Raw genomic sequence first — 25,724 nt, 5'->3', positions numbered from 1 at the left:
GGGGTCAGAAGTATTATATGTTTTATGTGATTATGCAGGTCAAAGTGATTATGATGAATATCTATCTTTACAGGAAGTAATCAGTAAGTAATTAAGAGTAAATTATGAGCCACATTAAACCTAACCTTTATATGTACTTCAATTTTTCATTCAAGTTCCATCTCTCTACTTGTCAGTAGAAAGCTGATGTAATTTTAGTCCATCATTCATCTTTAAATATGTTGCCTTTTTTAAAAAAGCCTAAATTATGTTCTTACCTCTGTTGTCATATCAATTACCATACTTGCTCTCTACAAACTGATCAAATATTTATATGACTGGCAAAGAATAAATGAGAAAGTCCCTTATGATATGAGGAAGAGTCCCTTATGATATGAGTCCCTTATGATATCAGAAAGAAAGCAAGAAACTGGAAACATTACAGAAACAGATAATAAAGAGTCTAAGTTGTCTAATCCTTATAAATGGTCCATAATTGTCTAACTAATGGTATATATTTTTTCTTTGTAGGCTTTTCAGAGCAACATTGTCCTGGTTTTGGCTTGAATAATTTTCCTCTGAGTAGCTGTGCTGTGTAGTAGCATACATGCTGTGTTTTGGATTTAGGATGAGAACAATGTTGATAACACACCGATGTTTTAGAGGTTTTAGGTGTTGTAGAGTGGTGTTTACACAGAGACAAGGATTTTTCAGCTTCTCACACTGCCCTGACAGTGAGGAGGCTGGGGGTGAAGGACAAGCTGGGAGGGGACAGAATCAGGACAGCTGATCCAAACTGGCCAAAGGGATGTCCCATACCATATGGTCTGATGCTCAACGATAAAACCGGGAGAGTTGGCCAGGGCCAGGGAGGGAACTGCCACAACTCAGGGTCTGGCTTGGCATCTGTTAGTAGGTGGTGAGAAAACACATTGTGCATCACTTTTTTTCTGTATTCTTTTGTCATTATTATTATTATTTTCCCTTTGTTTTCTGTACTATTAAACTGTCTTTATCTCAACCTAGATTTATTATTTTTTTTTTTTTACCATTTTTTCATTCAACTCTCTCCTCTATGCTTTTGTGGGGGGTGGGGTAAGGGGTGAGTGAACAGCTGTGTGGTGCTTAGCTATCTGCTGTGTTAAACCACAACAAACATATATATGTGTGTGTGTGTGTGTGTGTTTTCATATGGGTCTATTCATGCTACAGCTAAATAATTTAGGTGTAATTTAGGCACACATAAATGTGATAGTTCTGTTGGAGGCCTCATGGTGTTAGATCAAGCCTCTGTTCCTCAACCTCAAGAAGTTATGATTTTCTCAGATGCCACAGAAAACCGACAGGAGTAGAGGAAAAAAAATCAGCAGAGAGGAGAAGAAACGTGAATAAGTAAATTCAACACTATTTGTAAGAGAAAAGAGAGATTCTAAACTGTGTTGAAGGGAACCAAAATACTCAGTGAAGAGCTTATACTTGAATTTACTATGATAGGACTTTATTGTGTTAATAACGATGTGGTAGTGCATTATGTATGACTGTGAACAGTCATACATTTATTACTTTTAAGTAAATAAACAAAAAAAAATAAATGCAGGCTTTAAACAGGCAGTAGATTTCAGGGGCAGAAAAAAAAAATCCTATGGTATTAATCATGGTTACTGTGGTAATATGCAAAAAACTACTCACAAATACATCCCACTGGGCTAAGCTCAGTAAAAATCAATGTAAAAAAACCTACATAGTACAAGCTGAAAACCAGACATAGACAGAAGTAGTAAGGTATATAAAAGTAATGTCATAACATCATTTGTTTTCTTCATTTTGCAGTCATATGTTTATTTTCTAGATTGAATTATTTGGAGATAAATTAATTGGGAAATAAATGAATGGAAAAGGATAAAAACACAGTAAGGTGAAGGTGAGATGACTGGAAGAAAGTGATAGTAGAAACAGAGCAGGAATGAAGACACAGAAATAGGTAGAAGACTATTTTACACAATAAAAATAGGGTGGTGACATTCCACACTGGATACAGTATATTATGGAATATTCTCTGAAGGGATGAAGTTTCTTGCTTTGTTCAATTTATTGGCTGCGCCTGATGGATTCATTTCATCCTATCATTGGTGGGGAGGGATGGAGTTTCAAAGATGAAAATGCAAGCGTCTGCAAATTTAGACACTTATATAAGTTCCCATGTTTGTCCTTGGAGACCTGCTCAGTGCTGCCAAAGGATTCTGCACAACTATTCTTTCTAGGAAATATCAGCATCAGCTCTGGATGAGAGCAACTGTTCTCTAGAAAACAGCTTGATTGGAAAAGACCTCTAAGATCATCTAGTCCAACCTTTAACCTTGCACTGCCAAGTCCACCATTAAACCGTGTCACCAAGTTCTACATCTACACATTTCTTGAAGACCTCCAGGGATGATGACTCAACCACTTACCTGGGCAGCCTATTCCAGTGTTGCATAACCCTTTCAGTAAAGAAATTTTTCCTAATATCCAGCCTAAACCTCCCCTGGCACATCTTGAGGCCATTTCTTCTTGTCGTATCACTTGGTCCCTGGGAGAAGAGACTGATCACTACAGAAAACTCGCTAGACATCTGGTAAGTTGAAGTCCCTCATGAAAAAGTATGTTTTAAAACATGTTAATATTTAAAAATTCTTCAACTTATTAACACTGTTCCTCATGATGTTTTTACTTCTCTTCTGCTATAAAGTAAATATGGCCTTGAATTTAGCATTGGTTTAAATATTACTTAAAATTATCACAGCCTGCACATAGAGATTTTCCATACATTACTGAACCACTTCTCTACAGTAATTTTTGAAATATGCATATGTTTTGATTAATTACTGGCCCCAGAACTGCATGTCTGTATGTTGTACATGGCTATTTCACCTTTCTACACATCTGTTCCTTTACATGCTCTGCCACACACATTTTGTCTTTTACAGCTGTCTTTAGAATTGCCCCAGACTTGGGGTGAGGGGTGGGGGTGGGGGGATGTAACTCATACATACATCACTTATAATTTTTCACCGCATATTAGAAGGGAAAGTAGATATCAGGGGAGACAAATATGCAGAGAGATAGAGTCAAAGATTTAACTGAGCGACAAAAGATGGGGGATAATAATACATAAGTGAGAAACGTATTTGAGATGAAAGATTGTAGATCATACAAGAAGAGAACACATTTCAATGTCCTTTTTGACTAGCTCTAGACAGCATCTTGATACATACAGTTATGTTCACAGTTCCCATTCATTCAGCCCACTCCCCCATGTCCTGTAAATAGAGGCAAGACACTTCACGGAGAAATCCATTCTATGAAGTAGCCACTTACTGTGGCTGTTAATGTATTTTAAAAGCATTTTAACTCTTAACATTTTGATACCTACATCCATTTGGGGAATTTTGTTTTTCCTCTCTGTGCTTGGGTTTCCCTACAAATAAAAAGAGATAATATTTTCATATATAAAAATGTAAGATGATAAAGATTAAGGTACTTTGGAACACTGTGAAAAGCAATGAATGATTACTTTTTACAACAGCAAAGACTTGTTTAAAGTTCTGTGCCTGACATGCATTTAAGACCTGGGCTGTTAAGACTATTGCTTTGCCGTTGTTTCTACAACCAGTCAGTTTTCAGCCAGAAACTGAGAGTAACCAAATTAAGAGGATGCATCTATACTGCCAAATAACACAGCTCCCAGCTCACTGCTTGGTCCTGAATTATATTTCACACATATTTGAGCTTCATTACGTTCTACTGGGATTGGTAAAACAAAAATGGAAGAAATATCTGAGTGTATCTTTCATTTGATGGTCCACTCCTTTTTGGCAGAATGGATGAAAATGTAGCATGTTTGAATCTTTCCATCTTGCAGTAACTTATAAAAGGATCTTAATAGGCTTTCCAATCTCAAGATCCTAAACAAAACTTTAAGCACCCCAAACCTGATCTAGTTGTCTGTGACACAGGTCTCACATTATTTCGTTAAGTCTGAACAAGTGTATATATAAACAATAATAACACTTCAGGGCCATTAGGCTAGTTTTGTGGTGTGATATTGCATCCTTGAGTCACGCTTTGCCACCACATCTGGAGGGACTATGGTGTATCCCCTGGACAGACGCATTTAGCAGAAAGATAGAAGGCACACTCTCCCCGTTCACATTCACCATTTCTAAGGTGAGATCAATATTTAGACCCAAATAACTAATTTTAAATCACCTTGCTGTGGCACAGTGGAATGACAGTTACTCAGGCTGTTTCTTTAGATGTTTGCAAGATGTTTCAGGCAGATATTTCAGGTAGATGTTTCTAAGAGTGTTGAGCAAAAGTTAGTAGCATAACAACCCAGCTGAGATCAGAAAGTCTTCTGTCTGCCATTACTAGCGTAGAATCAGCACCTAACTGAAACAAATTCCAAACTCTGCAAACCCAAAGAACTGAGAAATGTTGGCTAACACTGTCTATCCCAATCTACATAAGCTGTGTTAGGAAGTCTTATCAATCTTCCAATCTTAAAAGACTGTCAACAACTACTTTGTTTGTTTGTTTGTTTGTTTCACTTTAGCCAAAACAAAGAAATTCTGACTAAATGTTTTAGAAAACTGGAAAATACAATTTCCTATGGGAGGATCAAAGGAAGCAGTTGTGATGATATTATGGTATATATATATATATATATATTAGGGAAATGGGAGATGCAGGTTTAATGTGAAGATATAAATACGCTAAATATATATAAAAAAAAAGATTAATTTCTGGCTGCAGTGTATGTGCTGATTATGCAGGGAAAGGCATATTTTTCTATAAAACACAGCAGCTGAGATACCCCACCACAAGTAAAATAATCAAAGGCTCAAATTAAAATAATCTTTATATAAAAAAAATACAAGAGATTACATAAAATCTGTATTTTTCGATAGCTTACTTCACTTGGACAGACACGATTTATTAGACTGTTTTAAGATATGAAGCTTTTCAATAATTAAAGAAAAACAAATGCACAGAACATTAAGGATCTTGTAATGAACATAATCAGACAATTCCTCTTGCACAAACATGTGCACAGACACGTGCACAAACCCTTATTTTTCAGGCGGACAGATTTCTAAAAAATCCTGAGCTATTTCAGTGAGTAATACTGAAGACAGAGTATATGAAAAAGACAGAGGTGAAACAGAACTCATTTAATCAGTTCTATATGAATGTTAAAAAATATTGTGGCTATACCATGACTGTGGCAGCACAAATGATTTCAAATAAGAAGTTAAATATTTTTCTTTATGTTCTGGATATATTTCAACTTTTTTTTTTTTTTAATTCTACTTATGGTCCAGCTGGTTAGTGGATAAAATTAGCTCTGTGTATTGCGCATATTTTCATGGGTGTTCTAAGCCCCAATTAGTGAAGTTTTATGAAATAATGAGAGATCTCCAAAGAAAGAAAACTCTAGAAATGAAAGTACTGTAGTGGATCAGGATGGTTTTGTATGATTATCCAGCTGCTGCTGACAAATCATCTATGTATGTGCTTCTCCCATCCAAGGATTCTGATGAAAGAGCAATTTACTATATCTCACAAATTTACCTTCATCTACAAATCAGTACACCATTGCACAACCCAGAATTCTATTTTTGGTTTTAGTTATCATTTGTAAACTTGTAAAATCAGGATGTAGTTTTGGAGAAATCTTTTCAAGTATCATTTCAGTTATGTATAAATGCACAAATGTTGGCATATATAAATTGAATACTGTTTCAGAAGTTGATACGGATGCCTATCTAACCAACCACCCAGCCAACCACCCAACCCCAAAACAAAACAAAACAAACAAACAAAAAAGCCAACACCATCCTTTGCATTCAATGCAGACATTTTCACAAGAAAGATTCGTTTTTTTTCCTTTCTCATAGATAGAATATCAGTATTTATAACTTTAAAGAAAGGTAGGATTTCTATATTTATCACCACAAGATTTCTTTTTTTTTTTTTCCTTGTAAGACTTTCTGCTGATTTTGCTATTATTAAAGCTACTGCTACTGCATACTCTGACAATTTTGCTCAAGATTTAGAGAAGCTGCTACGAGTAGGTGGAAAATGATGACCTTGATCTAGTGATCTGCAACAATACATTTTGAACTGAAAATATGGTTACTCAAGTGGAAAGAATGTGACCTAAATAGGTTACTGAAGCAGATATCAAGAAGTTATTGGTAAAGAAAAAAATATACAGGAAACAGGACAACAGTCACTGCTGTTCTCTTTAGTTATACCATAAGAGATTCTTTTAAAGCACTCCAAATATATATCTTGTACAAAATATTTTTTACATTTTTAGAGTGAATATATATATGTATATTAGAATGTCATAAGTTTTTGCCAAGAAGTGTAATGAACAAATATCAGAAACCCTTTGGGAATATAATAATATAATATAATATTATAATAATTATTCAATATGATCAGAATTCTCTAAAACTAATAAATTTTTTTTCTACTAATGTTTATATTGTGAAGAGTATCAGAAATGACAGTTTACTGACAGTGATTTTAAGTAACCCCTTTAGTGTTGACTGCTTTGTTTTATAAAATAGTGTTATGTTTTATAACATAAAATATTCATGTTTTAATTTAAGTTTTTATCTAGTCTAGAACTTAGAAAAGTACCTTTTATTAATGATTTATATCAGGCAGTATGCTAGACTAGCTTTGCTCATCAACAAAGCACATGCCTTTTCTTTGAAAACAGTTCTGTTCCCACTGGAGCCTATGAAAATAAGGTGTTAACAATAACAAGAAAAATGCCGTATAGCAGCATATATAGTGGATAGCACCAAATAAACCACAGTGCTGGAGCAACCACATCTCCCAGAGGAGAAGTTTGCACATAAGGGAGCTCCCACCTCTTAAGGAGGGGATAATGGTGACCCACATGGACAGTTAGAGAGGAGGTACATACATATGTGTGCTTGTGTGTGAGCATGTGTGCAAAGCTGTCTGTAACTAGCACTTCTGGGGATTAGCTACAGAAGGGTGTTCAGAAATTTAATGGAGTTCATTCATATTTTGTAGGCATATTGCAGTTTGCAGTTTATCTAAGCTGCAGTATTGCAGTTTATCTATTGCATCACTAGGATTGATCCTAAATATATACTTCACCAATTGCAGCTAATTATGTGTCATCAATAAAACAAGAAACTGCTTTGATCATGATTTGGTTTAAACTGCATGAACTGAGCATTTTCATACTGCAACAGCACCAAGTTAACATTACCACTGCCTTTTATTATTTATCATTATAGCTGTATGGATGCTCATTCACATTGCTTAGCTGTTGTCTTAGTTCCTGGGAGACTGTTTTGCTTCACGTACTTCTCCCTAAGGTTAACCTGCTCTAAAGGGTGTTATCCTTTACATAGATAGTAGCCAGCTGATGCCTAATATCCACTGAACTCCATAAAATGCCCCATGTAGTCCAAAAAGATAAATTTGTTTGCTTTATTTTTTTCCAGTTCAGGGTGTTTGAAAATGATATGAGAGCTGTACTGAAGATTATCTAGAGGTTCTTATGTCCAAAACTATGACTTTTTGGAGCGTTTCCTACAATTTGACATGAAGATTTAGGAGGTGAAAAATAGACCTAGAGGACTGCACTGGAAAGGAGGTGACAAAATTTTTGAAGTCCAGATCATTAATGAAGATGTAAAAAAGGACTGAACGCAGTACTGATCCCTGGGGTACTCCTCTTGTTACTGGTCTCCAACTAGACTTTGCACCACTGACGTCTATACTCTGGGTCTGGCTGTTCAGTCTATTCTTGATCCACCTCACTGTCTGCTCATCCAGCCCATAATTCAACAGCTTCTCTATGAGGATTTTATGGAGAATATTATCAAAGGCCTTACTGAAGTCCAGGAACACAATACCTACTGCTCCCTGTTCATCCATCAGGCTCATAATTTCATTATAGAAGCTTATCAGGTTTGCCAGGCATGACTTCCCCTGGGTGAATCCATGCTGACTACTCCTGATGATTTTTTTTCATGTGCCTGGAAATGGTTTTTAGGTTTAGCTGTTCCATCACTTTCCCAGGGATTGAGGTAAGGCTGACCATCCTGTAGTTCTCCAGATCCTCCTTTTTGCCCTTCTTGAGGGTTTTCTTGGGCACCTTCTCCCTCCAGGGATTTATCCCATGGTACCCTACTGAGCAGCTCCTTGAAGAGGCCAAACTCTGCTCTCCCCTGAAGACCAGGGTTGTGAGCTTGCTGCATGCCTTCCTTGCTGTCCTAAGGATCTTTGAGTCTCCAATGTAGGATGGCTTGTGAACGTGAGGCTGCTCCTATCTGTCTACAGAGGGCCCCATCTACGCGGTCTTCCCAGCTAGGTGGTCTGTAGCAGAACCCACACTATAATGTCATTATAATGTCACCTATTTCTGTCTTCCCTCTAATCCTAACCCATACATTCTCTGTTAGCTCCTCATCCATCCCCAGGCAGTTCCATGCACTCTAGACTGTCATTGCCATAGAGGGCGACACCCTGTCATTGGTCTCCCCAGCCTGTCCTTCCTAAAGAGTCTGTATCCTTCTGTTACAACAATCCCATCATGGGAGCCATCCCACCATATCTCTGTGATGCCAGTAAGATTGTAGTCCTGCAAGTGTATGCATGTCTCCAACTCATCTTGGTTGTTCCCTATTCTGCGTATGTTGTTGTACAGGCGCTTAAGAGGGGCATCCCAGCATGCTGTGTTCCTAGAAAGTGTTTGGGGGATTTCTCCATGATGGTGTCCAGTAGGCAATTCATTGCTAACCTGCAAGTGCTGCAGGTGACCCTGCTTAATTCCTATTTTGTTGATTTTGTGATCTGTCCCCCTCACATCACCCCATTCCCTTTGTTCAGCAGCCCCATGCATCACTCCTTCACTGTGCTGCTGGTTACCCTCTCCTACCCGACTCCTTCTTAGTTTAAAGCCCTATTTATGACATCAACCATCCTATTGGCTGACCATCCATTTTCATCAAAGGATGAAAGTTAACTTCTCTGTGGTAACTTTGACTCTTCCCTTGTATTTGAAGTTCTTTGGGCTTAAGAATAGATCTTTTCTGGTTCTTCTATTTCAAACTGTAGCTGAATTAGCAATTTCAGATGTTAACTACACTGAGAAAATGCCAGAAATTAAGTGATGTAAAATAACTACCAAAAAACTAGCAGATGGTTTAACAATTTTTTTTTTTTTTTTTCTATTTAGAAATGCACATGTAAATCAAAGTACTGTACTGTTAAATGGCCTATGAGGTTGAATGTTCTGGAACACATTGAAATTCACAGGAGTGAAAAGAAGCAAATAGTAATGTTAATACTTACATGAACTGTATGAGAAGGGAATTTTAGTTTGATTTATACGTTTAATTAACTCATCAGTCATTAGCCTATGTAGTTCATAATCCTCTGGTGAAATAATTAACAAAACTCCACCTTCAATCTATAATTACGCTATCATGTTACTTAATAAATTATGATTCCTCTCTCCAGAATGTTGTGTTGCCATCTAAATGTAACACACATATATTTTAGGAATTCAAACAGTTCATTTCAGTTTCAAGTCATTGGGTGAATCAAACTAAAAACCATACTCCTATGGCAGTTTATCAGACATATATACGGTAATAAGCTCATGGAATATATTAAAAATGACTGAAAATATGAATGTACACCACAGATAAACTAAGGTTCCTAACTTCTGTCTATTCCATTTAAGTAATCTAAAATGAAAAGTGAGTGTTGATTTGTTTTTGAAAAATAAATGCTGAAAAATTCAGTTGCCATTACGCATAGCATGTCTTTTACTTTGGTATTCTAACTTTCTCTAGAAAAACCACCATGACGACAACCTCATTACTATGCTAGGTCAATTACTCTGATGGGGGAGACATTTTTTTGCTGTTGTTCCTGTTTGTATATTCCATTATTCTTTTCCCATTGCATATTCCAAAAAGGGTAAAATAGGAAAACTGAATTGGTCATTGGTACACACTGCTGACCTTAAGCTGAGTGTTATTTGTTCCTTACTGCATTTTACAATTAAGGTAAATCATGCCATATTTTTTTTCCTTCTTTTCACAGCACAGTGACTGGGAAAACACTGGATTATACTAACAATTTTTTGTTTGTTTAATTTTAAATGTCTATAATATGGGGAAAGTGAATTCCATAAAGTATAAGAAACAAACAAACAAAAAACCTAAAACATATCACATGGAATGGAGTAAATATCGTATTACATCACCTATGTCAATAGATGATATTTGAAAATACTGGAATTGTGTGGCTGAGACAGAAGTATTGCTTAAATACATCAAACAAGATTTCAGAGGACAGCTCTAGATATCTGAATTAAAAGTGGTATTGTCTATCTTTCATTGGAAATGATCCACTTTCATGCTTTGGATCTCTGTATTACTTTATTGGAGAGTGAAATCTAGCAGCATAATCGCAGCTTCATGGTCCAGAGCTTATACAAAAGACTATACTGTTCATTACAATCCAGAAACAAACAAACAAATAAATTCTGCTTTCAAAATTCTGACCTATAATCAGCTAGAAAATTCTAGAATACATAGAACATAAAAATAAAAATAAAAATAAAAATAAATAAAAATAAAAATAAAAATAAAAATAAAAATAAAAATAAAAATAAAAATAAAAATAAAAATAAAAATAAAAATAAAAATAAAAATAAAAATAAAAATAAAAATGGAGATAACTCCTGTTAAATTTTCAGTTCATTTTTATAGAAAAAAGAATTTGTTAAAACAGAGTTGTTTTATAACTACATATTCTTATAGTAAGTATCTGGTGTTAACAAGCTGATTGTCTGGAATTCTTCTGTATTAAAAAAATTCAACAGCGTCTGAGAGAGAAAACTGTCCCTTGAACAGCTGGTTATACCAATCTTTCTTTTTCATGTGCCCCAAAGTTGTTCTTACAATACAATATACTATCATCAGGAGATATATATATATTTTTTTAAGTAATATAATTCAGTGGTATTTTTAAAATAATAATATTAGCATTCAAATTGAGAAAAATAACGTAAGTAAAAAAAAAAAAAGAGAATAGTCAAGTAAATACACTTCATTCATCATTTGTCATAACAGAATGAGAGAAAAAAAGGCCATTAAAATAACAAATGGAACAGAAAATCAAACCAATAAGCTTCTAAGAAATAATTAGAAAAATACACAGTTACATCAGGAATTGCTTTTATTTTGGAGAGTATCATATTTCATACTGAATGGAGATTTATCTCCAGTAATGTACACTTTTTGTAGCACAAACTGAAACATTTAAATAGGATCTAATTAGTGAAATACTGCAGCTGAACCAAATCTCCTCTGAAACAAACACTAGACATACAATACACAAAATGTGCACTATGGGAAAAAAAATTATTCTGGAGGTCCCAGATATGTTTTCAGTGTTATAGTTACTTGAAATACTGGCTACTATGCTAAAGTTTCCTTCTCACAAACAAAAGCCACAATGAAAATTTGAAAAACTATACGCTGTAAAAATACTTGATTTCCTACATGCATATCTGCTTCTCTAAGTGCTGTACACAGAACAGCAGCTACTGAATTGGCATGAAAGCACCAAAGTCAAAATGAAATTTCTGATTTTATTTTGTATGTTATACCTTACTAGTGAAGACAGTGCTATAATGAGGTAAATGGTATCAATCTTTTAGTACAAAGATATGCTGCATTTTATGCTAAGCAAGATAAGCCTTCAGCTTGTGTGTCTGTCCAAGAGCTAATAGCTGATTGTACTTATTTATTTATTTTATGTGTAAATTCAGATGTTAATTCTGAAGAATCATGAGAGTTATTGTGTGGGAGTATGTTTTGGATATCTGAGGTTGAATAATGCTAACAATATATCTAAGTGTATTCTTCCATAATCTATTTCCACAAATTTATCTCAATGAATAAAATAGGAGTATCTCTGAAGAGCAAAATAATACAATATCTGAAGTACTGCTTCTGAAGGGTAATTAATATTTCAGATTTTTTTTCTGTCATTTTAAAACAGGGAATGCTAATCTTAAATTTGGTGCTCCTGGGTCCCCTTCCATGATTATGAAAGCTATAGTTAAGAAATGTAAGATTCTTATTCTTTCAGAATATACTTTTTAATACAAGCTTCATATTTATTGCAGAGTAATTAGTTTTTCTGGCATCAATATAATGAAAAAAATGACAGTAAAGTTAACCTCCAAAGCCTTTCATGGTACTCTGTTAGTGATGCAATCTGCATATTGTAGGGCATCCGTACAGAGCATTGACATATATGGTTATCTCCTACAGATTTCCATATCTGCGGATATGAATTTCCACAGTGCTTTAACAAAATTCCTCTTAGATATTCTAAATGATTTTAATGAAGTCTTGCTTGTTTTAATACTGTTAATCAGTTCAAGAGAATCAGTTGGGTTATTTTGTGCATTAGATCAATAATTTATTTATTTTTAATTAGAATACTGTGATTTAATATTACTAATCCATTTCCATTCTTACTGATTTTAATTATAAAGTGGCATATTAATTTTCTTAACATCAAAAACAATTTTAAACTTTTCAACATGGAATACTTTCCATCTTAGAAGCCATTACACCCACCTGCAGAAAGCTAGTACCATCAAAAACACACCAAGGGAACCGCAGACAGCAAATTCTCAGGTCTTATTGTATCTGCTCTGTGGAAAATGGTCATGACATGAAACTCAAGACAATACAGTCAAAATATGACTTTTCTCTGTAACAATAAAGTTTCAAGAAATAAACTCTATCTTTCTATGAGTCGGACTACCACTATTTAAAAATTTCTTACAGCATGAAAGACAACTGTGATATACTATAATAATTCCTGAGTGACACATATTGGTCAATAGTGAAGACTCTAAGGAAAATATTTACAGAATTGCAGCCTCTAGTGGTTGAACATGTAATATTTTTATCACAGCTGTTCCTTTCTGAATAATCACTCAGTTTCATCAAAATTATCATCAAAAGGAAATTTATTCAATATCAAAAAAAAAGCTAGATGAATCTAGACTTTGACAGGGCAAAAAATACAAGGACATCTCTATGAAAATACTACCTCCTGAAAAGTAATACAAAAAATAGTTCATTTGTAATTAGGTGATGAAGGACCTCTGTTTAAAATAAGGAAATAATTGGATGTGAATTACTTAGATAAATTAGACAATTTCAAATGGACTAGTCCTAGAAAACACTTTTATTTGGTGTTAAAAGCAAAGGCAAAGAAACTCTGAGGTCTTCAAAGTTATTTTTGAAAAATTCAGGAATTACAGGATTAACTTCAATTTCTCAAGAGGGATAGGAAAATATTAAACCGTGTTAAACAGGTATGTTCTGAAAGACGTATGAAGTAATCTTCCAGGTTAAATCACTACTGCAAAAGCCCTAGAGTGGGTTCTGTGACTTTTTCCTGCTCTGGCATGGGGATTAGACTACAAGATCTTTCAAGGTCCCTTCCAATCCCTAACATTCTGTGATTCTGTGATTTTTTTGGGGCACTATTAACTGCAAGAAAGGCTTGATGGAAGACTAATTAAAAGCCTGATGGAAGGAGGTGGATTAAATCATACTTCCACCACAGTAAGAAAGGGCTGAAAGTGTCAGCTTAGCTGTTGTAAGATATTTTTTCTGCCAACACGAATAGTTAAGTTTTGGACTAGCTGAAGTTATCATTGGAAATGCTTTAAAATTGATTTAGGTAGACAGCTGCTTGGAATGTCACAGGCATCATCATTTTGCCATACCATCCTCCTGAGGTCCTTTAAGGCTACAAATACACGATTCTTCAATTTAATGAAACAAATGTCCTGATAGAAAACATATGGGTGAAAACAAAGTAGCACTAAATGCAGAAGATATTTATTTGGAGGATCAGAAAGGCCACATATAAAATCTTATCAATAAAAAGAGTAGAATTGGAATAGTTCAGCATAAGAAAGACAGGGAAGTATGAGAACAAGTCCAGAGAAGGGCGATAAAGATGATCAAGGGGCTGGAGCACATCTCCTGTGAAGACAGGCTGAGGGAGTTGGGGTTGTTCAGCCTGAAGAATAGAAGGCTCCAGGGAGACCTTCCAGTACCTAAAGGGGGTCTACAGGAAAGCTGGGGAGGGACTCTTTGTCAGGAAGTGTAGGGATAGGACAATGGTTAACGGCTTTAAACTAAAAGAGCATTGCCCAGAGAAGCTATGGATGCCCCATTCCTGAAGGTGTTCAAGGCCAGGTTGGATGGGGCTTTGAGCAACCTGGTCTAGAGAAAGGTGTCCTGCCCATGGAGGGGGGTTGGAACCAGATGATCTTTATGGTTCCTTCCACAGAATCACAGAATCACAGAATCGTCTAGGTTCGAAGAGACCTCCAAGATCACCCAGTCCAACCTCTGACCTAACACTAACAAGTCCTACACTAAACCCTATCACTAAGCTCTACAGCTTAACGTCTTTTAAAGACCTCCAGGGATGGTGACTCAACCACTTCCCTGGGCAGCCCATTCCAATGCCTAACAACCCTTTCGGTAAAGAAGTTCTTCCTAACATCCAACCTAAACCTCCCCTGGCACAACTTTAGCCCATTCCCCCTCGTCCTGTCACCAGGCACGTGGGAGAATAGACCAACCCCCACCTCTCTACAGCCTCCTTTAAGATACCTATAGAGAGCGATGAGGTCTCCCCTGAGCCTCCACTTCTTGAGGCTAAACAACCCCAGCTCCCTCAGCCGCTCCTCGTAAGACTTGTTCTCCAGACCCCTCACCAGCTTTGTTGCCCTTCTCTGGACTCTCTCGAGCACCTCGATGTCCTCCTTGTAGCGAGGGGCCCAAAACTGAACACAGTACTCGAGCTGCGGCCTCACCAGAGCCGAGTACAGGGGCACAATCACCTCCTTAGACCTGTAAGCCACACTGCTTCTTATGCAAGCCAGGATGCTGTTGGCCTTCCGGGCCACCTGAGCACACTGCTGGCTCATATTCAGCCAACTATCAACCAGTACTCCCAGGTCCTTCTCTGCCAGGCAGTTTTCCAACCACTCATCTCCCAGCCTGTAGCGCTGCTTGGGGTTGTTATGCCCCAGATGCAGGACCCAGCATTTGGCCTTGTTGAACTTCATGCAGTTGACCTCAGCCCATCGGTCCAGCCTATCCAGATCTTCCTGCGGAGCCTTCCTTCCCTCGAGCAGATCAACACACGCACCTAACTTGGTGTCATCTGCAAACTTACTGAGGGTGCACTCGATCCCCTCATCCAGGTCATCGATAAAGATATTATAGAGGACCGGCCCCAGCACTGAGCCCTGGGGGACTCCACTAGTAACCGGCCTCCAACTGGATTTGGCTCCATTCACCACAACTCTTTGGGCCCGGTCATCCAGCCAGTTTTTAAACCCAACAAAGTGTACGCCAGTCCAAGCCACGAGCAGCCAGTTTCTTGAGGAGAATGTTGTGGGAAATGGTGTCAAAAGCCTTACTGAAGTCAAGGCAGATCACATCCACAGCCTTCCCCTCATCCACCAAGCGCGTCACTTGGTCATAGAAGGAGATCAGGTTCGTCAAGCAGGACCTGCCTTTCATAAACCTATGCTGACTGGGCCTGATCGCCTGCTTGCCCTGCAAGTGCCGCGTGATGACACTCAAGATAATCTGCTCCATGAGCTTCCCTGGCACTGAGGTCAAACTAACAGGCCTATAGTTCCCCGGGTCTACCTTCCGGCCCTTCTTGTAGATGGGCGTCACGTTTGCTAGCCGCCAGTCGACTGGGACCTCCCCTGACAGCCAGGACTGCCGATACATAATGGAAAGCGGCTTGGCCAGCTCCTCCGCCAGTTCTCTCAATACCCTCGAGTGGATCCCATCCGGCCCCATCGACTTGCGTACATCCAAGTGTTGTAGCAGGTCGCCAAACATTTCCTCATGGATAGCGAGGGCCACTTTCTGCTCCCCATCCCCTTCCACCAGCTGAGGGTACTGGGTATCCAGAGAACAACCGGTCTTGCCGCTAAAGACTGAGGCAAAGAAGGCATTGAGCACCTCAGCCTTTTCCTCATCTTTTGTAACTAAGTTTCCCCCCACATCCAGTAAAGGATGGAGATTCTCCTTAGTCCTCCTTTTTGTGTTGATGTATTTGTAAAAACGTTTTTTGTTATCTTTAACGGCAGTAGCCAGATTGAGCTCCAGATGAGCTTTGGCCTTTCTAATTTTGTCCCTGCACAGCCTCGCAACATTTTTATAGTCCTCTTGAGTAGCCCGCCCTCTTTTCCAAAGATTATAAACCCTCCTTTTTCTCCTAAGCTCGAGCCACAACTCTCTGTTCAGCCAGGCCAGTCTAGTTCCGTGTCGGCTCGTCTTTGGGCACATGGGGACAGACCGCTCCTGAGCCATTAAGATTTCCTTCTTGAGGAGTGCCCAGCCTTCCTGGACTCCTCTGCCCTTCAGAACCACCTCCCAAGGGACTCTGCCAACCAGTCTCCTGAACAGCTCAAAGTCAGCCCTCCGGAAGTCCAAGACAGCGGTTTTACTGGTCCCCTTCCTGACTTCGCCAAGAATAGAGAACTGAACCATTTCGTGGTCACTCTGCCCAAGACAGCTCCCAACCACCACATCTCCCACCAGTCCTTCTCTGTTTGTGAACAGAAGGTCTAGTGGGGCACCTCCCCTGGTAGGCTCTCTAACCAGCTGCATCAGGAAGCTATCTTCCACGCTCTCCAGAAACCTCCTAGACTGCTTTCTCTGGGCTGTGTTGTGCTTCCAGGATATGTCTGGGAAGTTGAAGTCCCCCACGAGAACAAACCAACCCAAACCATTCTATAATTCTATGATTTTATGAATTGCAAAAGGGACAGGTCATTCCTTACTTTTCACTTCATCTTTTATGAACATCTACCTATTTTATGAGTAATAACAGCAAATTTATTTTCCTCATTCATGGGAGCAATCAATTTACCATTTCTGTACAAATATATTCTGCTTCACTATTGCTGAACACTTTTCAAAAAAGCTTAATGTATTAATACAATTAAGCTGCAACTCAAAAAACATCTCAATAACAACAACAACAAAACAACAATAAAAAAATACCTCAAACTTATCAATGTTTTCTGTGAAGGCCTTGCAGTGTTGTCCATATCTTCTGTCAGTTTCATAAAAATGTGTCTTTACCTTGAATGCCTACTTCAGACTCTAGTAGCTAGAATCAATCTAGAGCTTTACACTTGTAGAATCCTTTAAACTAGAGAGATATGACTAAGATTACTGTGAAATTGCTAAAGCATTCTTATGAACAGAGCAACTGAAGCATGGAAGCTCCACAAGCTTGTCTACATTACAGAAAGATTTAGAGTTAAAAGTAGAATGCTTGAAACAGATATTCCAATGCTTTTTCTAATCACTGGAAAACAACACCAGAAACAGACACTTAATATAAATGTTAAAAGACTAATTCTGTAAAGACATCATGCAACCAACAACCAACATATCTGAATAGAAATGTACTACCACAACAATGATGGTAGCAGATAATAAAGCACACTAAAGGATAATTCATGCTTCTCTATATAGTACTTCAGTTCTCTATATATTTTAAAATACTTGTGTATGAAAGCACATCTGTGATTTTGCAAGTCTTTTTGTTTCTTCTTTTTCCTTCTTATAGTTCTTTTTCAGCTCTTACAACACTCACATTTATCTTTTTCAGTTTTCTTCCTTCCTTCTTCTTTCTTTTTTTCTTTCTTTTTCTTTTTCTTTCTTTCTTTCTCTTCCTTCCTTCCTTCCTTCCCTCCTTCCTTCCTTCCTTCCTTTCTTTTTCTTCCTTCCTTTCTTTCTTCCTTCCTTCCTTTCTTTTTCTTTCTTTCTTTCCTTCTTTCCTTCTTTCCTTCTTTCCTTCTTTCCTTCTTTCCTTCTTTCTTTTTCTTTCTTTCTTTCTTTCTTTCTTTCTTTCTTTCTTTCTTTCTTTCTTTCTTTCTTTCTTTCTTTCTTTCTTTCTTTCTTTCTTTCTTTCTTTCTTTCCTTTCTTTCCTTCTTTCCTTCTTTCCTTTCCTTCTTTCCTTCTTTCCTTCTTTCCTTCTTTCTTTCTTTCCTTTTCTTTCTTTCTCTTTCTTTCTTTCTCTTTCTTTTCTTTCTTTCTTTCTTTCTTTCTCTTTCTTTCTTTCTTTCTTTCTTTCTTTCTTTCTTTCTTTCTTTCTTTCTTTCTTTCTTTCTTTCTCTTTCTTTCTTTCTCTTTCTTTCCTTCCTTCCTTCCTTCCTTCTTTCTTTCTTTCTTTTTATTTCTCTCTTTCTCTCTCTCTCCTGGCTTTACACAGGACCACCCAGAAACCAAAACAAAGGGAGCATCTATTCCTTTAAATGTGTTTTTAACTTATCAATAAAGTACCTTTTCAGTGCAAAGAAATGGATAATGAGAAAAGCAGGAATTCATAAACAACATTCAGAGCACAAACCTCACCAACAAGTAATAAGGGAGGCAGTAACAAGAACCAAACTTGTTCACTCACAGTAATTGGTAAGGGTATGTGGGAGTGTAAAAACATCTGTTTCAGCAAGGTTGTCTGATCATGGGCATTGTCAGATGGGATGTTAGGATAAAGGGGGTAGCCATAAATAAAATATTCAAAGACACAAACCTGACAGACAAACATAACAGAGACTATGACAAGAAACACACCTGGCCAGTCACAGTAACTAATGGGCTATCAAGAAACTGCAAGCAAACCGAGACATTGAAATTGACAAAGATGCCAACCTAAGTGTCCAAGATGTTGTGGTAGAGTTTGTGGGACTGTGCCAGCTGATGAGGGGGAGATCAGGGGGACTGTGCAGAGGGAGGGGAGCAAGGAGAGAGAAAGGAGAAACAGACAGAAGGGCATATAAAAGGGACTATCACATGTAAGGTAAGGCTGCTCTGGCTTGACTGTCTGAGTCTGTTCCTTATCACCACAGTCTGTCCTATCTTCTTACTAAATCCTTTCCTAATGTTCTCTCTGCGTAATCTTGCTCCCTACCCCAAGTGTCAGCACTGCAAGGGCTCAGTGCCAGCTCCTGGTGAGACCTCTGTGTTTGAGTGAAATTTGGTGCCAGCTCCTAGTGTCAGGCCGTTGTCTTTGTGCCCTGCCCTGAGGTGGCAGCTGCTGAAGCCAGTGGGGTCTCAGCATCAGCTCCTGGAGCAGGTGGGGGTCTTCAGCCTCCAGCCCCAGAGGTGGGAGCGCTATGCGTCCCCAAAACTGCTGCTGGGGGACGGGGCTGAGTGAGGCAAGGGAGGAGCTCTGTGCTGGCGGCTGGAGCAGGGTAACAGCCCGTGTGCCTGGTGACAGCTGCTGCTGTCTGTGTCTGCTCCAAAATGGGCGTCCGTGGGCTGTACATGTGCATTCAATGGCAAACCCTACACTGGAGTGGCCAGAGAGTGGGGGACCCAGGTACCAGCAGGGGTAAGAGGAGGGCAGAGAGTTCAGGAAGGTGTCCTGGCTAGCACTGCTGGAGGCTGTGGCTGTTCCTAATTTCCTTTCATGTTTTCTAAGCATCATACTCAATGAACTATTTACATGCATTCTAATACATGAATAGGTATATAAAAAGTTACTAAGTTCTTATTAAAAAAAAAAAAGTTTAACAAAAATATGTTATGAAGACAATCTGTCATTAAATCCAAGAAGCTCTAGCCATTAACTTATTTGCATTCTTGATTAAGGAATACAACAGGTAGAGTTCTTAGCATTAAACAGGTAGAGTTTTAGAGTATTTTACCATACCACAATCTCAGACTTGAATATATAAATACATACATCTAGTACTTAACAAACATGTGACTTTGCATAAAACTTTTCTAAAAACATACCAAAGAGAAATATTCTGTAATTTAGTTTTGAACTCATTGGACTTTAATTCTTTTCCATCTTTTTTAAAGAAAATACTATGCCTTCTTAAGTAAATTTTGCTGTTTGTGTATTATACAAATACCAGGACTACAGGCACGTTCTGAAAATCAAACTCAGTTACTTTACACTGAAAATTGTGAATACAATGCAACTAAGATGAATATAAGATGCTTTCTCAAGATGGTTATATACATCAAATGAATGCTTAATGAGTACTGTCAAATTATTTTCGTATGTGATGACAAAGTGGTTTCTAGTAATTTCCAAAACTTGCAAAATGCTATGAAACAATTTTGATGGGTTTTACTTTTTCTCTTTTTTTTTTTTTTTTTTAATGAATTAGCACTAACCTGAACATGAAGAATATAGATTTTCAAGTTATAGGCATCTCAAGCACAAATTTTAGAGACCAACAAGAATGAACTAAGAGGAAAGATGCAATGCTTTCTCTATTTCTGTCTTAATTTACAGTATTTCCAGTAGACTCCTAAAGGACTGAGAACATCAGTATTTCTTTCTGTATTTCTTTCTGTATTTAATGTGTGCCTCTATGAGAATGAAAAAATTAAAATTAAAATAAATAAGGTGCAAGCAAAGTGTGTTGTGAGGAGTCTTGATAAAAGCTTGATAAAAATTAAAAACAACAACAAAAACAACAGAAAAACTTAGAAGATAACTAACATAAAGAGTAACTTCAAGGAACAATGTTAAATGACATTCCTGTGTAATTATAAGTAATAAAAAACATTTGCAGAAACATATTTGTAAAGAAAAAGTATTATTACAAGTGACTGAAAGCTATTACAGAAAAGACAAAATATGCAAAATGGGAAATATGCAAAATGGGATTTTAAGCAGCAGAGACTAGAAATCAAAACTTTGCATTTTTGTTATTGCTGTAGTGAAAGCAAAGATCTTTCTAAAAACAAAAAACAAACAAACAAAAAAAAAACAATTAAAGGACTTCTAATATGGTTTGATATAGACTAATGTTGCACTTCACCTCTTACCCTCAGAGCAATTTTCCTGACAGATTTTGTATCTAATCAGAAGATTAAAGAAAGATACACTTTTAACATCAGTGTTTCAGTAAATCACCTTTGCCCTCTCTGTTAATGACCCGTCACATTATAATGGAAGACATTCTAGCTGAAGTATTTTCTTCTTTTCTTCTTTTCTTCTCTTCAATACAACACTGTTCAATTGTTTATACTGATCTCCTCTTGCTGTGGAAGTGTATTCTCCCCATCTTAATTTTCCATTGTACTAACCAACACAGATTGTAAAGATTGTGTTTTACCACACAGCTTTTGTTCTGCATTTGGGATTGCTAGACTGATGTAAAAAGTCAGTGTTTTTCCATTCTCAGAAATTGTTAATTGTCACTTCATGAATTTACTCATTTAATTCAGTCTATCATCCTCCTTTATATGTGCATCTAGACAGCTTTTGTCTACTACTAGATGATTAAATCCTGCTAATTCAAATTACAGGAGTTAGTATGACTATATGAATGGGTAAAATGAAGAGAATATTGTCAGAAGTTTATATCTTATTCATCTCATTCTGTTAATGTAACCACATAGAGACAATCTTATTCTTAGTTTCTTATATATATATGTCTTTTAAATTAAATGAATAAGTAAACAACAGTGGGTGGAAACAGAGACTGAAATGAGGTTTGGGGAATTTAGGGAATTAAAATTATGAAATTCTCTAATCTTGCTCCATTTAATTCTATCCAGTTAGTACTACGCTGCATTAACTTTTCACATCAAGCACAATTCCAGTCACCGTCTGCTGGAGTTTAATTATCACTTTTTTTTATATGGAAAAGGAGAATAATTATAGAGGAGATTTCAAAACAAACTTACTTTAGCATGGTATGCTACTTTTTATGTAATGGGCCACATAAACTTCAAATATTTTCACAATACCAGCACTTACCCACTGCTTTATACACTAGCTACTGAATCGCTAATTTGCTTAGCTCTTCTCCATCTTATATGTAGCAGTTTCATATTTAGTTGCAAACACCAGCAAACATTTAAAATAAATCATTGTGAATAATAGTAATCCAAGTCAGCACTTCAATAGAAAAAGTTGTAGAGAAAAAAAAAAAATCATTAGTGAGGACAGGTAATACAGCATTAGTATCGTATCATGACCCGAAGAGGGGTGCTTTATGAACTCACAGTAATTCTTCAAAATATGCAAACAGTGCTCTGATTTTCTGAACAGATGTGGGGATCAAGCCTCATGGGCCTAAAATTTATTCATGGACATGGCAGCATCACATGCGAGAGAGGGATGAGGTGAACAGATACAAGTCGATTCTGCATGGCTGCAGAGCTATCAGAAACACATTACACCCACTCTAACAGTCTTCTGTGCAGATGCAGCTCTGCTGTATCAGGCCCCTTCTCAAAGCATTTTTTTTATCTGCTGTAAAAGTATATAAGATCTAGTACTTCTGTTTTAAGTCGGAGTTCATACCAACAGAGGGCTGAACCTCTGTTGTGCTGTGTTCTCACTTTCAGCTACAGAAATAAATCACTTCAGATCACTTGGCTGATCTGAACCTGCAAAACAGATTGTGATTCTGCGATGGATGCTAAACTTTTGCTGTCTTCCTAAATATTTTTATATTTGATTTGCTATATGAACCAGAAACAGATTTGTACAGTAACCTAGAAGAAATACAGCTGCACCTAAACTGGGTTTATGGTCATTCCCAGTACTTTAATACTTTAGGTGTTCACAGCCATTTGTCCTAAATAAGAGGAAAATTGTATTTCAGGTATTTTATGATCTAAAGGCATGCCTAACATTTAGCTGCACAAACATTTGTAAATGTTTAAAGGTCAAAAATAATCTGTGGATATAGTGTATATATATATAAGCATTGGTTCTTTTCTCAACATTTTTCTATTCTCCCAACATTTCTTTTACACACAAGCAGAGATGTCATACATCTTTCCCATTTTTTTTTGAGAACACTTTATGTTAGATTAGAATTTATGCTTCCGAATGCATATTATTCAGTCTGAATATTGACAACAAATGTAAGATACTGTGGAATTGTTAGTAAATTTCAGGGAAAACTAATAATGAGAACCTTTACAAATATATAGGCTTGTTATACAGCTTGTTTTATTTCAAATATTTTATTTAATAAATCAGTGAATTGGATTTCTTTGCCAGATATAAAAGCACATCATCATAATTCCAATTCACAACAAATAAAGACAAAATACTTTGATAAAATTTCTATTGCTTCCTACTTTTTAAACTAGTAAAATGGGATAATTCCACCCTCCTTTAGCTGTTGAGAAAGTCATAATCTAGTTAAAGCTAGCTGTCTGGATTTTTTCTCTAAAGAAATATTTTTTTGGCATCAAAGAGCATGATTCATCCAAAAGACTTAAGACAACTATTTAAGGATGGAATACACTTCACATAAAACTGCCTTTTTCATTGATTAGAAAAACTGCCTACACATTTGACTTATAAATGAAACAGAATTTCTAGAAAGCTAAAACAAAAGTAAATTAATCTCACTAGAGATATTTTGTATAAATTCTTCTTGGAAATCTTAATAATTTTGAACAAAGAATGAACTCAAATCTCAGTTTCTGTTCTCTAACAGCATTACATTTTTCTTAGAATATCATTGGATTTTATTTGGACCAAAAGTCTTGGCAGCTCTTCTGGATAGACTTGGGTCTTAGCAGCAATTCTTGATTGACTTACATATGCATCCCTATTCAATATTCATTATTTTCTAATGAAGAAAATACACAATATAATGTTTATAAATGAATATCCTTTAATACCTTTGTTGTTATCCATTCCTCCAACAGCATAAAGTGTGCCAACTGTAGATTTTCTAGGTTTAGTTCTTGGACTTTGCATAAGAGTTCTTCTCTCTGGTAAAAGATGGTATTTCATGGCTTCCAGAATAAGCTTCTGGCATTCTAGGTCATCCTTAAAAAGTGTGTGGTTTTCTAGGTCAGCCAGTGTCTGTGAATGACAAGATCATAAATAAAAAATGTTGTCATATTGCTAGGAAAGCAATACTATGCAATGAGATATCACAAAAATGATGTCATAAGTACATGACTTCAGTGTGGAATACAGGCTTTTGCAGGATCCTTTTTGCAGGAAGAAGGCCAGGAAAGTAGATATTTAATTGATTTTGAAAAGATTCCAAGCAACTTTTAGATTATTTCACCATCCCTCAAGACTACTATCTGTCTCTTACTGAAGTCACTGAAGAAAATTAAGTATTCTCTTGTAGGCTACAGCCTTATCTATTTTAATGGTTTCCAACATTTCTGGATCTGATAGGATCCAGAAGGCATCTCTTTGTAAGCATCCTGAACATGTAGTCACATAACACTGTCACATAACACCATTATACAGTATTTTATGTATTTTACTTTCCAGGAACATCCCTTATTTCTAATAAAATAAAATATAATAAAATAAAAACCACAAACAAACAAACAAAATGCTTGTGTAAGTTTTTCATGTATTGATTTGCTGTATTATTGGAAAAAATAAGGATTAATAATCCAGATAATGTGACCGTCTTTGTAATTAGTGTAAAAGCTATCAGTAGTATAGTTACTATAGTTACTATAGTTACTAGCTATTAGTAGTGTAGTTACTGAATACAGATACTCAATGAATACAGCTGAAAGAACATTCTACTATATTACCATATTTCCAAGAATTTGTAAATGTTAAATGTTGAATTCACTTGCCTGTATCCAGTAGCACTTGAAATGCTATGCATCACTGTTGCAGTTTCACCTTTCAGGCAGCTGAACACTGCACAGCCATTCGCTCACTCCCTACCTGCCAGCCACCCCCCCACCTCCCGCCCCAAGTGAGATGGGGGAGAGAACTGGAAGGGAAAATAATAACAATTATATACATATAAACATAAAAACAAGTGATGAACAATGCAATTACTCACTATCCACTGACCGATGCCCAGCCAGTCCCAGAGCAGTGGTCCCACCCTCTCCCAGTTTTATTGCCCCACATGACACCATGTGGTACGGAATATCCCTTTGGCCAGTTTGGGTCAGCTGTCCTGGCTCTGTCCCCTCCCAGCTCCTTGTGCATCCCCAGCCCCCTCACTGGCAGGGCGGCGTGAGAAACTGAAAAGTCTTTGGATGAGTGTAAGCATTGCTCTGCAACAACTAAAATATCAGTGCACTATCAGTGTGTTATTCTCCTAAATCAAAAACATAGCACATACCAGCCACTCTGAAGAAAATTAACTCCATCCCAGCTGAAATCAAGACAATCACCCTTGAAATTTTCAAGATCCCATTGCCTAAGCAACCTGGCCTAGCCTCATAGCTGACTCTGAGCAGGAGTTTGGACTGGAGACCTCCTGAAGTCCATTCCTGCCTGAACAATTCTGGGATCTGATGCCAGTCCGGTGAACTTCAGCCCTTACACAGATTTTGCATCATACCTGCCAGGCCCATGCAGATGTCTCAGCTTCCCTAAGGTACCAGAAGTGGATCAGACTCTCAATGGCTACATTTAGGCAACTGAGTATTACCTTTAGATGCTGATCCCTATATACTGTTGACTATACAAATTAAAACAGGATTTAATTGCATATGGCACCACACCTGTACAGTCTGGAAGACCTCTAGATCTTATACAATACCTGTCTTGGAGACACAGTTGCTTCTGGAGATGCAGCTGATGGCAATGATGCTGAAGACTTTAGTCC

General features: G+C 37.0%; 1 protein-coding gene across 1 annotated transcript in view; it reads right to left on the bottom strand.

Annotated features, from left to right (window-relative positions):
• Nucleotides 1–25,724, bottom strand: part of KLHL1 (kelch like family member 1) — a 250,133-nt gene that overhangs the window by 54,364 nt on the left and 170,045 nt on the right. Inside the window, exon 6 of the mRNA XM_066987863.1 lies at nucleotides 23,800–23,986. Coding sequence (XP_066843964.1) covers nucleotides 23,800–23,986 — 187 coding nt within the window. The remainder of the gene's footprint in view (nucleotides 1–23,799; nucleotides 23,987–25,724) is intronic.

Source organism: Anser cygnoides, chromosome 1 (genome assembly GCF_040182565.1).
Source record: "Anser cygnoides isolate HZ-2024a breed goose chromosome 1, Taihu_goose_T2T_genome, whole genome shotgun sequence".
Taxonomy (NCBI): domain Eukaryota; kingdom Metazoa; phylum Chordata; class Aves; order Anseriformes; family Anatidae; genus Anser; species Anser cygnoides.
Note: the sequence above shows the minus strand (reverse complement) of the source record. Positions and strands in the feature narration are given on the sequence as shown.